Below are 14853 nucleotides of genomic sequence, written 5' to 3'. Positions count from 1 at the left end.
TGCTGCATGGTATTGAGTAAAGGTTAATTTTTTCACATAAAAGTTTCATATGAGGTTTAGATAGAAATGTTCCTGAAAAAGATATTTTATCCACATATTCATGCTTATTTACTTATTTATTATTTAGTTTGTTGTTGAGTATTTATGAAACATTTATAAAACACTATATTAGTCAAAGTTTCCAGACAAATAGAACCAATAAAATATGTATAGATAGAAAGACTTATTTTAAGGAATTACTTCATGCAATTGTGGAGGATGACAAGCTGCAAATCTGTAAGGCAGCTGACAGGTTGGAGACCCAGGGTAGAGTTGACACTGCAATTAGAAACTGAAGGCTGGCAGAATTCCCTCTTCATGTGGAGAGGTCAGAGTTTTTAGATTAAGACCTTCAAATGAGTGGAGGAGGCCTATCCATATTGCAGATCTGCTTTTCTCAAAGTCTATTCATTCAAATGTTAATCCTATACTCCCCCCCAAAAAAAAACCTTCACAGAAACATCTAGAATAGTGTTCAACCAAATATCTAGAGACTGTGGCCTAGCCAAGGTGACAGATAAAATTAAGCATCACAAGCACCTTCTCAGCTGTTTTTCACTAGGGATGTAACAGACAAGACAAACATGGTCCCTGGCCCCATGATGTTTATTCAGAAATTCATTAATTCAACAGTGCTTGGATGTAAACAAATTCAAACTCAAGTGCAAAAGATTGAAACTAGCTCTTTTCCAAGTAGCAAGATTGATAAGGAAGAGAAAGAGATAAAGAGGTCTCTCGGTGCCAAAAGCTAGAAGCCAGGGAAAAGGTAGTAGAAGGGGATTCTGGTATCCTTGAAGATGAGCTTAAAATCATTCACAGCTTTGTCAGGGTCATTCCTACTCATTCCCCCAGCTAACTCTTCCAGGAGGAGGTAGTCCCCTTTTGCCATTTGGAGATGGGTATTGTCAGGAAAGGCTTCACAGAGGAGGTGATGTTTCAGCTAAATGTTCAGTGATGGATAGATGTACATTTTGCAGGAAGGACAGGGAAAGGTTATTCCAAGCATTAGAGGTCAAAGAAGCTGTAAAAAAAGAGCAAAAGGGAAATATTTCATATTTAGGGAGGCACGGATATTTTCTGTGGCTGGAACACAGGGCACAGTGGCCAAGCACAGAGACAGAAGAGGTGGAGAATTACCCAGGGGCTTTGTTTCCCATGCATGCTTGGACTTAGCAGTGATAAACCATGACAAGTGTTACACTGAAGGAGAAGTGATTGTTTTGTGTTTTAGAAAGATCATGCTGGTCAAGAGTGCTGGGGATGGATAACAGTGGGCCAAGACTGGAGCCATAACCATTAGTGGGCAATTAAACAATCCTGAGAGAAATTGTGAGAGCCTCAAAGTGAGACTGGAGAGAAGAGAACAAGGTTGGAAGATGCAATGGGATTAGAATAAAAAGACTTGTTGGTTTATTGATGGCGGGGGGCGGGGAGTGGGGGAGAGGAGTGGTCCTTTCAACCAGTGGAGCTGCCCACCTTCAAGTGGAACGCACAGGCCTGCCCAAGGAGAAACATAATCATGGTGACCACAGTAGAGGGCACACCCCTATCCCATAGTAATGGATCACATAAACCCAAGGTTCTTATATAATCTAGAAAAGGGGGAGTAAGCTCCCTCAAATTGACTAATATCAGACTTACTGCCAGTCTTTGCATATGGCAAACTAAAAAATAATTGGATTAGGTGTCATGGTGTAATTCATAGCTGGTAGTTTTATATTACTCAAGTTAACACTTACAATAACTCTATGAGATCAATTCTGTTATCACCCTTATATGACAGAGACCTTGTAACTTCCCCAAGACCATCCAACTGATAAGCAGTAGTCAGGAGTCAAACCTTGGTATTTAAGCTGATTCACAGCCATCAGATTAGGGCCAGGAGAAAGGAGTTACCTAGACTTAGTCTAAGCCATTTTTTTAAATTTGTATATAATCCAGTAGTGAATAATTTAAGGATCTTTTGCCTCTTTCCACGAAGGAATGCCAATATAAATGAGTATAAAGCTCATCTGATTTATAATTCATTTTCTTAAATGTGAAGACGAGATCTTATACAATTTTCCTTTTTGTTGTTACTTTCCTCAGTACCGTAGTGGGAAATGAAAGGAAATGAAAATGTGTTTGCTTGAGGACCCTACAACCTCTTGCCCATTTATCCAAAAAGCTTGCCTGTCTTTATAAGCAAAAATAAAAGCACTGCCCTCTTCTTCTGTTATAGGTACACCAAACACACAGGACTCACTGGATGTCGTTACATATGCATCATTTTTACATTTCCACTTTCCCTTTAATACTGCTTGGTGAAAACAGTCTTCCTCCTCCCTCTGGATGAAAACCTATGCAACTTACTCACTTTTAGGTAATGAACATTCTTAAGATCATTTTAAATTGCAAACCCAGTCTTAGCTGGAAAGGTTAAAATACTGAAATATACTGATAATCGCTTCAACCCTCATTGAAAGGTTAGGCTTCTCCCCCTGAAGGCAGGCATTTCTCCTCCTCCCTGAGCTTGATCTCCTTCCCCAGTAGGACCAAAGCAGAGAGGGAGAAGAAATGTTAGGACTACAGGACAAATGCTAATTAAATGACCCTGTGGTAAAATGGCTTCAAGTTCTATGGGCAGGCGGGAGCTTAACATGTTCTCTTTCTCTTTCTCTTGTGAAAAGCTTTTGAGTTTCTTTAGTGGCTTCCCAGCATTGGCTCTTTCTCTGCAGCTCCCTGTAGATAATTTTTATTTGACTTACCAATAATTGAGAGACATGTGTTGGAAGATTTTTCAAATAAATATACATTTGCAATACATGTTGTAGGCATTGCATATTTTGAGGCAATCTGGTATGCCAAATTTAGAATTATTATGGCTTTGTATTAGCTGAGCCTTTTATTATAGTGATCCTCCTTTGCCTTAACAATGCTTTTTGTATTGTATTGTAGTCTCTTTGATTTAGACTAACGCGAAGTATTTATAACAGACATGGCTATCATGATTTTCTTTTGGTTAGAATTTGCTTATTTTCTCTTTCCTTTTTACTTTCAAACTGTCTCTATCCTTGTAATTTAAATATGTTTCTAATAAACAACACTTAGCTGGATTTGGTTATTTCTGAAATTTATTTTGTGCTTTCTATTTTCCTACTTTTCCTTTGTTTCTTTTTTCCTCTCTATTGCCTTCTTTTAAATTGATTTGGGGTTGTGGGGAGGTACCTGGATGGCTCAGTCAGTTAAGCGCCTGACTTTAGCTCAGGTCATGATCTTGCGGTTCATGGGTTTGAGCCAGACATCAGGCTCTGTGCTGACAGCTCAGAGCCTGGAGCCTACTTCAGATTCTGTATCTCCCTCTTTCTCTGCCCCTCCCCTACTTGTGCTCTGTCTCCCTCTCTCTCAAAAATAAACATTAAAAAAAATGTTTAAAGAAATAAAGTGTCTTTAAATTGATTTTTTTTCTTATTCCGGTTTCCACTTAATGGGGTTGAAAGTTGTATACTCTGTGTATATTCTTTTAGCAGTTACTTTTGAAATTTTAGCATGCCTGATTGTGGTAGGCTGAATAATGCTCCCCACTCAAAGGTTTCCATGTCCTATTCCCAGAACCTGTGAAAATGCTACTTTATATGGCTAAAAGGACTTTGAAAATGTGATGGTGTTAAGGATTTTAAGATGGGGAAATCATCCTAGGTTATTTGGGTGAGTCCAATGTAATTATGTGATTTTTTTTTAAGAATTTTTAAAATTTTAATACAGTTCAAATCAGTATGCAGGGTTCATTTCAGCTTCTTTACTGCCAAACCTGGGGGCAGGGACTGTTTCAGTTTCTCTGCCTACTCTTTGTCTGTGATGACCAAAGCGTAAAGGTGTCCTCTGCATCGGACTTTAAACTTCACATTATCCTTATTTCTCTTGATCTTGACGGACTTGGCATCCTTTTGCCTGGCTGTGAGAAGAAACTCCTTGATTTCTTCAATTTTGCGAGGCGTGGTCACAAGGGATGCAGGTGAGCGCACAGCAGGCAGCCCGTAGTGGATTACCCCGGATTACCCATCAGAGCCCACATGAATCTTTATACGAGGGAGATAAAAGGGTTAGAGTCAAAAACTGTGATGACAGAAACTGAGAAAAGGACTGCAAGATGCTACCTGGCTGGCTTTGAAGATGGAGGAGGGGATCTGAACCAAGGATACAGACAATGTCTAGAAGGCAGATAAAGCAAGGAAACAGATTCTTTTCTAGAACCCTCAGCAGGAACACAGCCCTTTTAGACATCTGACTTCCAAAACTATAAGAGAATAAATTTGTGTTGGTTTAAACCACAAAGGATGTAATCTTTGTTACAGCAGCAACTGAAAACTGATATAGTTTTCAAAAAGAGGGTAACAAATACAACAAAATGTGAAAGTGGCTTTGGAACTGAGTAAGGGGTAGACACTGGAAGAGATTTGAGGTATGCAATAGAAAAAAATCCTAAATTGTCTTGAATGGACTGTTAATAGAAATGTGAATGTAAATGATTCTGCCAGTGAATCCCAGAAAGAAATGAGGACTATGGTAGAGAAAGCCTATATTATGTAAGATAATATGTAAACCATCATAAATAGATCATTGATAGAAATATGGTGAGGGCTCAGAGGGAAATGAGGAGCATCGTAGAAAGTGAAGAAAAGGTGATCCTTGTTATACAGTGGCAGAAAACGTAAGTCAATTGTGTGTTCTACAGTTGTGTAGAAATAAGAATTCATAAGTTATGATTTATAAAGGAGATATTCGGCTGAGGAAATTTCCAAGCATGTTAAAGGTTCTACCTGGTTCCTTCTTGGTACTTATGGTAAAATGCAAGAAGAAAAAGACAGATTGAAAAACTAGTAAGAGGGGCACCTGGATGGCTTTCAGTTGAGCATCTGACTCTTGACTTTGGCTCAGATCATGATTCCAGGGTTGTGGGATCCAGGGTTGTGGGATCAAACCCTATGTTGGGTTCCATGCTGAGCATGGAGGCTGCTTAAGATTTTCTCATGCTCTGCCACTCACGTTCTCTCTTTCTCTAAAAAAAAAAAGCAAAAACAAAAACAAAAAAACCAAAAAACAAACTAGTAAGAAAAAAGGAATCAGGACTGGGTGATTTAGGAAATTTTCAGCCTATCCATATTGCAAAAGATGTTAAAATTAGGAGATTTGCTGGCAGGAAAGCATACCTTGGAGAGAAAGCCAAAAGTATGATTGGACAACCTTTTGCAAGTAATAGAACTCTGAAATGAAGACATTATCATTGTTATTACTGGCATTATTTTAAATATTTAATATTATTTAGATTTACTTATATGATTACAAGTTTCTCACCTTCCCACTTATTCTTATATTGCCAGAGTCTTTTTCCCTCCTTCCAAAGTACATCATTCAGAATTCCTTAAGAGAAGGTCTGTTGATAGCAAACTCAGTTTTAACCTGAAGATATCTTTATTTCTCCCTCACCGCTAAAATTAAATTTTACAAAGTAGATGATTCCAGGTTGACAGTTCATGTATATCAGCCTTTTGACTATATTTTCTATTGTCTTATGGTTCCCATCATTGCAAGAAGTTGGCTGTCAGTTGGTTGTCAGTCTAATTGCTGAGTTTTTAAGGCGTTAATTCTCTCTATAGCAGTTCATAGGATCTAACCTTTATTATTATTGTTTTGTAGTTTCACTACAAGGTTTCTAGAAATGAAATTCTTTCTATCTTTCTTGATTAGTTTTTGATAATTTTTGGTTCTTGGATCTGTTGGCTCATCAGTTCTGGAAAATTCTCAGCTATTATCTCTTGTGTTATCTCTCCTCCTGTGGGAAATCAAGTAGACATGTCCTGGGTTAGGAGATTATAGGGAATGCATTGCAAAAACAGCAGAAAACAGCCTCTGGTCTTGCTGAAAACAGAGGCCATGCTTTGCTTATCTAGTTAATGTATTTCCAGGTGGCACTCACTTCGCTTAACTAGTAATATATATCTACGTGTTAGGTCCTGCCTATACTCATAAATTCCTTAGGCCATGTTATCACATGGAATATTTTATCCTGTCTTAACTTGTTTTTCTGCACATTTTCTATACGTTCTTACTGGCACGTAGCCCACCATTGTATTGCTCATTGTTTCCCTAAAGGTATGCTCAATAAATACGGGAGCTTGTGACTAGCTTGGGAAGACTTCCCTTAGCCCCTCTTTCACCTCTCTTGATTTGCATGGAGTCCTTTCTGCCATTCTCAGCCTTGCTGGACAAAGCCAAAAGCCAAACCCACATCCTCCAACGTCTCTCTCCTCTCTTTTAGCACTTTTGTCAGACTCCTTTTAGACTTTCTTACTCTATCCTTTGTACTCTGTGATATTCTTAAATATGCTCAGTCCCCTCATGTCTCTGCACAAGTCTCTTTTCCCGTTCATTAATTCTCCATTCAATTATGTCTATTTTGCTGTTTAATCCACCCATTGAGTTTTTTACTGAAATTATTATGTTTTAATTTACAGAAGTTTTATTTTGTCCCTTTTTTAATGTTTATTTATGTATTTATTTTGAGAGAGAGAGAGAGAGAGCAGGAGCAGGGGAGGGGCAGAGAGAGGGAGAGAGGGAGAGAGAGAATCCCAAGCAGGCTCTGCACTGGCAGCACAGAGCCTGATGTGGGGCTTGAACCCACAAACCATGAGATCATGACCTGAGCCGAAATCAAGAGTCAGAGTAACTGACTGAACCACAAGGTGTCCCTATTTTGTCCGTTTTCAAATTTGGTCAATCATTTGATAGTCTCTCATTTTTTTAAAAACATTTCATATATAATAAACATATCCTATGCTTAACAATTCCAATATATATGTCCTTGGAGGCTTAAATCTATTATTTATTATTTCTGTGGACATTCCCTTACGGTGGCTTTTTTCCTCACATGTATAGAATTTTATACTATGAGCCAGTATATTCTTGGCCTTATTCTGTGGCAATACTGAAGGGACTAAGTTGATATGCTCTCCTTCAGGAAAGATCTTCATTTTCTCTTTCTGGGCATGAGTAGAAATAGAGTAGTCAAGGATTACCAACCTGGTACCACTTTAATTAAAACCTTCAGGGGTGCCTTGGTTGAGCACCCAACTCTTGATTTTGGCTCAGGTCATGATCTCATAGTTTGTGAGCTTAAGCCCTGCATCAGGCTCTGCACTGACAGCCCAGAGCCTGCTCAGGATTCTCCCTCTCCCTCTCCCTCTGCCTCTCCCTGGTTTATGCTTTTGCTCTCTCACTCTCTCTCAAGATGAATAAACATAAAAAATAAAAATAAAAATAAACCTTCAGTACCTGTGTTTGGATAATACTTCTCAAAGAAATTCTCAAAGAAAACTGTTATTCTCTTCTTTTTCTTCCTTTTTTTCTCATCATGGAAATAGATGTCCTTACAGACTCCCTTTGTTGACCAGTGGATTTTTTACTTCTAGTATATTTATTTGCTAGGGGTCTAGCCCCTTCAAGAATTCTAGTTTAATCAAAGGGTCTCAGTTTTGTACAACTCATGGTATAATATCCTATTAATCTGTGGTATATTTATCCTCAAAGTTCTAGAACTCTGACTCTACACTTCCAGGGTTCAAGTTCTGTCTCTATCACTTATGGTGTGACCATGGACAAGTTACCTAACTTCTCTGTGCTTCAGTTTCCTCTTCTATAAAATGGATATTGATAATAGTTCCTCTTTCATAGGACTGTTACAAGGAATAAATGAACTGATATGAGTAAAATGCTTGGAACAGTGCCTGAGCCATAGTGCTCAAAAAGTGCTTCCTTTGGGTATTAGCATGTGCCTCCAGGTTGATTTAAGGTTCACTTACTCAGTTTTAGCTCATTGAACTTTTTAAAAATGATCTTGAGGATTCCTGTATTTTTTTTTCAAACTGAGCAGCACTGAAAAGAATGTTTGTTATAATTTATCCAGAATCTAGTTTAACTTGTTATAATTTACCCAGATTCTAGTTGAAAAGAGTATTTGTTACAGTTTATCTGGAATCTAGTTGAATAGCCTAGTAGGAAGGCCATGACTTAGTCCCTGTGCTGTGGAGACTGAAATGAAGGGAGCATCCCAAAGGAGTTTCAAGGCTGTGCCAGGGACCCCAGGTCCCTGAATATTTCGAGCTTTCCAGGAATAGGAAAGGTTAACATAGAATAACAAAGGGCTGCTTTGTTCTAGGTTCTCTTTAGAGGCATGACCATGAGCCCCACTTTCTGTTCCAGTGGAAACCCTCTCCCAACTGCTTTGACAACTCCCAGGGGAATGGCTACTTCGTTCTTTCCCCTGTACTTAGGCAGCATACAATCATCTATTACAACATGTGCATTATTTTACCTCATTCAACCTTATATCCTTAGCACATAGCAGTTCTCAATAAATGTTAAATGCATGCGTGAACATATGAAAGAAAAAGACAATGGAAGAAATAACATGTATGAAGGATGGGCTCTTTCTCTGATTTAACAGTAAAGGTAGAGACATCTGGCTGGCTCAGTCAGAACAGCATGCGACTCTTGCAATCTTGAGTTCAAGCCCCACATTAGGTGTAGAGATTACTTAAACAAATAAAACTTTTAAAAATAATAATAAAAAGGTAAAAGTAAAGGTGAAACTTCACCCACAACTTTTCAACATGCTAAATCTTCATGAACAAGCCAATTGATCAATATTGTTTAAAGACATAAAGGTAAATAGCTGAACAAAAAGCAAAAGCATTAAAATTGGTTGCTTCTGAGAAATGAAACCAATGAAAAGTGAGTCAGTGATCTATTGTTTTTTAAAAACCCTCTGTACTATTTGATTTTTAACCATGCCCTACTTTATTTTTTACTATGTATATCTTGAAAATAATTGAAATATTTAAAAACAAGTATTAGCCAATTTTGGACCTGTTGGAAAAAAAAGCATCCAGCAGTACATTTGACCTTATGAGGTTTAGTACAGTCCTTTATTTTATTTTTAAATTTAGTACCCAGAGTCCCGATTACCAAAGAGTTGATGACTCAAAGACAAGTTGACAAATAAACAGAATTCTGAACTTTAATAGGGCAGCTCCAGTGGACCTAGACAGAGCCAAGTAGGCCTACTGACTGGTGCCAGAAGGGGCAACGTAAATCAATTAACTCCATGGTTTTTATGGAGATCTCTTGATACCGAAACTTCTTTCTTCTTTACGTGCTTCTCCTCTGATCCTGTGGAGATGAAAATTGACATCCATAGTCATATTCTACCAAAAGAATGGCCAGATCTAAAAAAGGTAATGGTGGTTAATTTACTGAATTATTTCTGGAACTTTTCCAGGGTTTCTTACTGCTTCTACTACAGATCTATCTCTTCTTTGGGGAATTAGATGTTAAGTTTCTCTGCTCTAGGAGTGATGTAAACTTATTTGCTATCTCTGATTTCTTAGTTTTTAAAAATGACTTTTACATTTGTTTTGAAAGAACACTGATCAAAGAAATAAGTGCCTTCTCAAAATCCCCTTTTCCCCTCAAATGAAGCATTCTTTAAAATTTCTGGCCAATTTAAGTCAGGCAGTTTTACTTCCATTTAAATCACATATTCAGCTGCTTGGAAGATACGTGCCAACTACAGAATTTAAAGTTACAGTTTCAAGTAAAAGACTATTAAAAAATGGAATGTGATAGGCTTCCAGGACTTCTAAAACACATCTCCTTTCCAAAATGTTTAAAATAAGTTTTAGAAGCACCAAGACATAGCTTTGTGGAATTTTTTTTTAAAGTCTATTTTAGGACACTGTCTGAAACCTTTCCTTTTGATGTTCTTTAAGCTGTAAATCCTTGTTATGAACTAGAGAGTAGGAACATCAAAAAAACCCTAGAGAAAATGACATGAAGCCTTTGTACAATGAGTGTCTCTTTCTCTGTATTTCTCAAAAGAGGGAAATTTCCTTTTGTCATTAAGAACTTTTGAATGAATACTAAAAGAAGGAGGTGGAAACATGAAAGAAATTTACAATTGGCTTGAGTTTTATTCAGGCTAAGTATCAGGTTTTATTCAATCTTCAGCCTTCTCTAGTATTTTCATGCCACTGATAATGTTTCATCTTTTTTGTCCCAAGTGGAGGAAAATGAATTAACCCAAACTCTAATTAAAATATGGTTTATTGTGCAAGCGAGTGAAACTATTTTTTTCTCCTAGTTGTCTCCTGGGAGAATGTTAATCTTATATCTTTGTCCTTTGGCATTTTAAGTAAGATAGATGGTAGACATTTTAGACTGAAAAATACAAATGATGCTGAACCATCTTTGAAAGGGTTTTCTGCTATAGCAGGTAGTGAAAACTAACTGCACCAACTGACCCTCCAGAAGGGGTCTAAGTGCCTACTTGGGAACTTGCTACTCTGAATGCTACTGTCCTCATCATGTTTTATTAAAGTGTAAACACCACTTCATCAAGATTAGTGATGAAGACCCATAGCAGCCTTAAAAGGTACTTCTTTGCTGAAGGGGGAAAACTTCCTACCGAGTATCCTGTGCCACAATTCCACCTCCTGTTATCTGCCTCCCACCTGGAAGCCTGCCTCCAGTTTGAGCAAAGAAGTTCTCACCAAAAGCTGATAATTTCTAGGTGCCCTCACCTAATGCAGGGCCCTAAAGGCAATGTTAAATCTGCTTAGGAAGCTGAAAGATACAGAGCTCAGGGAGGCTATAACCATAAATATGTGCCCTGGAGACTTCCCAAGCACACTTGCTGCTGGCTCTTTTTCCCCCTTCCCCTTCTTAACGTCTACCTGTCCCCTCAAAAGAGGGGAGGGGCATTTGTCCCAATAAACCAGGCTAGTAGTCTCACATGCTGTAAGCAGATAACTGATACACTTAATAACATTGATGACATAATGATAGTAATAATAACCATTATACTCTTATACTTCCAGGGAGCAATATATATATTTGATTCAAATAAAATCATGTGAATTGCAGATAAAATTTATATTATTAACCTCACTGGACCAATCAGGTAACTGAGACTCAGAAATGAGCCTAGAATCCCAGAGCTATATGGAACCATGGTGGTCCCTCTTTCCCCCAGTGCCTTTCTCGACACCAGACTGTTCCCCAATTCCCCACACTCAATAAACCCATGGAGGGCCTTGTCAAAGGGTCATTGGAACCTGACTTCAACCCACAGGTCAAGCAAGTGGATCTGACATGTGATAGAAGTTTTCATTTGATTGCAGGTAGGCCAGTGATGAAATAACCAGCAGAAAACAGTTCTATGCTTTCAAACTGGGAGGAGTGAGATAAATAAATAGACATATAAATAGTGCTAGTATCCTTCTCCCTCTCTCCCAGTCTATATTGTCACAGTAAAGTGAGTATTAAAGTGATGTTAGGCAAGAGCACAATTTCCTTGGTATTCAGGCAGTTCAATAATTACAGTAGATTTTCCTTTGTCTTCAAATTGTTTCTTAATGGGTAAAATATTATTTCAATACATCAGTCTCTGATCTTTTCTCATCACGTTTTCAAACTTCCCAATAAAAGAATGAAAAGAAGCCAGTACTAGTTTTATTTTAGAAGATGAAGCCTCTTTGGAAGAACTAGTATCTGTTTTCCAACTTGCCTTTCCTCATTAAACATTAATGGACACACCTCAATAACCTTGGCCTCTTACTCCAGTGAAGAAACAGAAAAGCAGAATCAACATTCCTGGATTGATAATTAACTAATGATTACAAAGGATTAGGATTTGAGAAATGTTTCCATTTTCACTTGCTAATGATGACTTTACTCAGACTTACAGTTAAGATCCTTAGGGGGCAAAATCTATCTGAGGTGGAAAGAGCATATTCAGGAGGTTCTTGATTAAATTGTTTCTGATGAATCAAGAGACCCACTCTCTGCTGTCATAAACAGGAGGATGGTGGACCAAGGAACCATGGTGAATGTTGTTTCAGGTTGATCCACAATGAGATTATTCACAGCAACAACGATGATGATAAGGTCATGGCTTTCTCCTTCAGCAAGACTTTATGGACCACCTACTATGTGCCCAATAGTAGGATTTGCAAAGATTCTCCTAGTTGTTTTTATTTTTTTTAATTTTTTTTTTCAACGTTTATTTATTTTTGGGACAGAGAGACAGAGCATGAACGGGGGAGGGGCAGAGAGAGAGGGAGACACAGAATCGAAAGCAGGCTCCAGGCTCTGAGCCATCAGCCCAGAGCCTGACGCGGGGCTCGAACTCACAGACCGCGAGATCGTGACCTGGCTGAAGTCGGACGCTTAACCGACTGCGCCACCCAGGCGCCCCAAGATTCTCCTAGTTTTAAATGGGGTCAAAAGTTCTGGCCTTTACTTTAAAAAAATTATATACTTACATCTTTTTTTTCATTAGCAATGATTTAATTACACTTGATCATTGTAAGGTTATAGGAGTCAAAATCCCAGACATAGCCTGACTTTCAAACAACCCCTCTGAGGAAATAGATACCTGTTTTTATCACACAGGAGGTTCCTTATTCACCTCATGGAAGTATGAGGTCCCCAAGACAGTAAAAATTCCATTCAGTTCATCCACCTCTGATTCATACAAACCAATTTCAGAAACACATCTTTTGTATACAGAACTGAATTCCCTTGAATTTTTTAGTTTGGTCTTTTATTGTCATGCCCTTAAATGCCTATGGGATACTGGTCATTGTCAGTCAAACATTTTCAGACAGTAAATGCTTCTAGGCATATGCTCTCATCACAACTCTCAAGGTCATAAATTTCAGACCCCAAGCTTGGTTCAACCTAGGATGACAGCTGTGGAACTATGTAGAGCCTGGACTTGGAGCAGCTGCCCTAAATAGGTTAGGCCTTTGCAGGGGGCTTAGGAGAAGCACAGAGTATTCAAATTTTGTGCTTCCCAAGAAAGGGGAAGGAGGAACACAGGGTGACACACCTAAGGATAAAATAGACTGTCACCACTATGCTACCCCCAGTGCTGTCCATCTGCCACCCCCACCACCGCCAAGCTCACCAGCACAACCATCACCACTACCACCTCACAACCTCTCCCATTGCCAATACCGCCACTGCCATCCCTACAAACGCCACAACCATCGCCATCACCACCTTTGTCACCACCTCTTCCACCTCCAGCACCACCAATGCCACTGTCACCACCATCATGATCACTGTTTGCATTGATGAGGCCCTTTCTATAAGCAGGGTCTGGAGTCAATAGCTTTCTATGAATTTTATCTTAATGAATTCCCATAAAACCCTATGTCACAGCTACAGCTATCAGCCTCATTTTACACATAAGGAAACAGTGACTTTGAGATGCTAAGTTACCCCAACAAAGCCAATGATAATAGAAGTGGTTTGTCACGTGTGACAAGATCCCTTTGTTCTGCCTCCCTCTGCCTTTCTGTTCTTCCTCCAATCGAATACTTTAGCCTGCTAGCTTACGGGTTAAAGTTCCTTAGCAAATTAACAAAATGTAAGAAAAAGACTGAGGAAAGAGGGAACAGAGAAGGAAAGAAGAAAAGGAAAGAAGGAAATAAGAAAACAAAACTTTTCTTCTACAGTAAAGTAAAATTTCAATGGCAAATTTTAATTTGAGAGAAAGTTTGTTTACTCTAAAATGTAACTGGTTGAGGCTTTATTCCACCCCCTCCTCCAATATACATCTCTCAGCAGCTTTAGCCAGGAGAAGACAATGGGGGAAGCACTATGGTATCAAATGCATGAAAGGAGGAGAGTGGGGTGGAGGGGTGCAGGCAAAGGAGAAACTGGGTATGGAGGAGAAGCTAAGGCCCCTGGTGAATAGTTTCTTCTGCATGCCCACCCTACTACTCCAGGTCCCCTATTGTCACTTAGGAAGGAGGCAGGTAGACTTTCAGAGCTAATATGATTATTTGGAGTTAGAACTCAAGAACAGACCTTATGCCAAGGTAGAATAAAGCTGGTACAGAATTGACCAAATCTTAAATCTGACTGGCAGTCCCTGGTCACAGACACAGAGACATACAAACACCCTTGTGCTGTAGGGGCAGACCTCCCCTCTCAGTCTGGAGGTGAGAGGGCTGCTAGGAAGAGGACCTGCCAAGACCTGACTTCCTGAAGACAACTTCCCTGTAGCATAGCATAAGAACCAACCACTGTTATCTGGTCTCATCCAACTACAACAAGCAAGAAGTTGAGCTAATGTTCAAGTTCCCTACCCATAACTACTGACCAGAGTGTTGATGAGCTTCTCACGCCATTGTTTCTGGCCCAATACCTTCTCTTCCTCCATCAAGAGGCACTCATCTGAAGCATGGAAATACAGAACATTGGAAGTTACTCTCCAATATGATCCCAGACTATCTTTTCAACCTCCCTCCTTAGACACCACCTAACCCAAGTTGTGCTTTTCCCAACTCCCAAAGACCTTGTGTGTTACTCAACCACAGCAGGTCTCACACACCATTACCCTTTAATACTTGCCAGCCCAGCCCCACATGTTCAAGCCTGTGTTCCACACAGGCTGGAAGTGTCCTTTTATTTTCTCTGCCTTAGTAAGGCTGGTTAAGTGTGGGGGTTCCTTGAGGGTTTGAAGAATGAATGAACAAAATGAGATTTTATTTATTTGTTTGTTTTAGAATAGGGGATTTTTAAAAGTTTATTCATTTATTTTGAGAGAGAGAAAGAGAGAGAGCACAAGTGGGAGGGGGCAGAGAGAAAGGGAGAGAGAGAATCCCAAGCAGACTCCACACTATCAGCACAGAGCCCGATGCGGGGTTCAAACCCATCAACTGCCGAGATCATGACCTGAGCTGAAATCAAGAGTTCAACCAACTG

General features: G+C 39.2%; 1 protein-coding gene and 1 pseudogene across 1 annotated transcript in view; one reads left to right on the top strand and one right to left on the bottom strand.

Annotated features, from left to right (window-relative positions):
* Positions 1-3803: 3803 nt before the first annotated feature.
* On the bottom strand, positions 3804-4055 carry LOC124514221 (60S ribosomal protein L38-like; annotated as a pseudogene).
* A 5199-nt stretch (positions 4056-9254) lies between these two features.
* ACMSD (aminocarboxymuconate semialdehyde decarboxylase) overlaps positions 9255-14853 on the top strand; it is a 54175-nt gene continuing 48576 nt past the window's right edge. Inside the window, exon 1 of the mRNA XM_047083947.1 lies at positions 9255-9311. Within this exon, the coding sequence (XP_046939903.1) occupies positions 9255-9311 (57 nt within the window). The remainder of the gene's footprint in view (positions 9312-14853) is intronic.

The sequence above is a fragment of the Lynx rufus genome, unplaced genomic scaffold (assembly GCF_022079265.1).
Source record: "Lynx rufus isolate CCGP_SWC_20201006 ecotype Redwood Valley unplaced genomic scaffold, mLynRuf1.p SCAF_2, whole genome shotgun sequence".
In the NCBI taxonomy this organism is placed as follows: Eukaryota; Metazoa; Chordata; class Mammalia; order Carnivora; family Felidae; genus Lynx; species Lynx rufus.
Note: the sequence above shows the minus strand (reverse complement) of the source record. Positions and strands in the feature narration are given on the sequence as shown.